Source organism: Myotis brandtii, unplaced genomic scaffold (assembly GCF_000412655.1).
Source record: "Myotis brandtii unplaced genomic scaffold, ASM41265v1 scaffold1236, whole genome shotgun sequence".
In the NCBI taxonomy this organism is placed as follows: Eukaryota; Metazoa; Chordata; class Mammalia; order Chiroptera; family Vespertilionidae; genus Myotis; species Myotis brandtii.
The window spans coordinates 783,449-783,913 of record NW_005354316.1 but is presented as its reverse complement, the minus strand read 5'-3'; the positions used below and the strand labels follow the sequence as shown (position 1 = coordinate 783,913).

Here is a 465-nt window from a genome sequence, read left to right as displayed (position 1 = left end):
GCCCCACAGAGGAAGGGGGAGGGGCGCCAGGGCCGCCAGGCATTTGACCTCCGCACTCACCAAGGTCATGTCGTCGCAGCAGGCGGCGCAGGTGCAGGAGGCCGCGTGAGGGTTCAGGATCCCGTCCTGGAATCAGAAAGTGCCGCGACCCATCAGACTGCCCTGAACGTGAGCTGTCCCTAAAGACAAGATCCTGCGCCTTCCAGAACCTTCCCTCCGCTCCCTCCACGATGCTGTTGCTGGTGGTCAGATTGACCCTTTTTTCCAGGATGTCGATTCCACAGCATCCTCCCCGTATCAACTCCCAGAAAGCCAGGCTGGGCCAGAAGACGCCGCGCCTCGCCCAGGCCTTCCGCCACTACATGGGCAAACATCGCCATCGCCCCGCTGAAGCATCGGGAGATGAGAGACACAGAGGTGACCACGTGGCTGCCCAAGGGCCTGCCCGCTGGTGTGAGTGCAGCC

The 465-nt window shown here is 63.0% G+C and overlaps 1 protein-coding gene across 1 annotated transcript in view; it reads right to left on the bottom strand.

Moving 5' to 3' along the window:
• The window catches only part of DEAF1 (DEAF1 transcription factor), a 17,248-nt gene that overhangs the window by 14,459 nt on the left and 2,324 nt on the right, over window positions 1–465 (bottom strand). Inside the window, exon 5 of the mRNA XM_005859256.2 lies at window positions 61–126. Coding sequence (XP_005859318.1) covers window positions 61–126 — 66 coding nt within the window. The remainder of the gene's footprint in view (window positions 1–60; window positions 127–465) is intronic.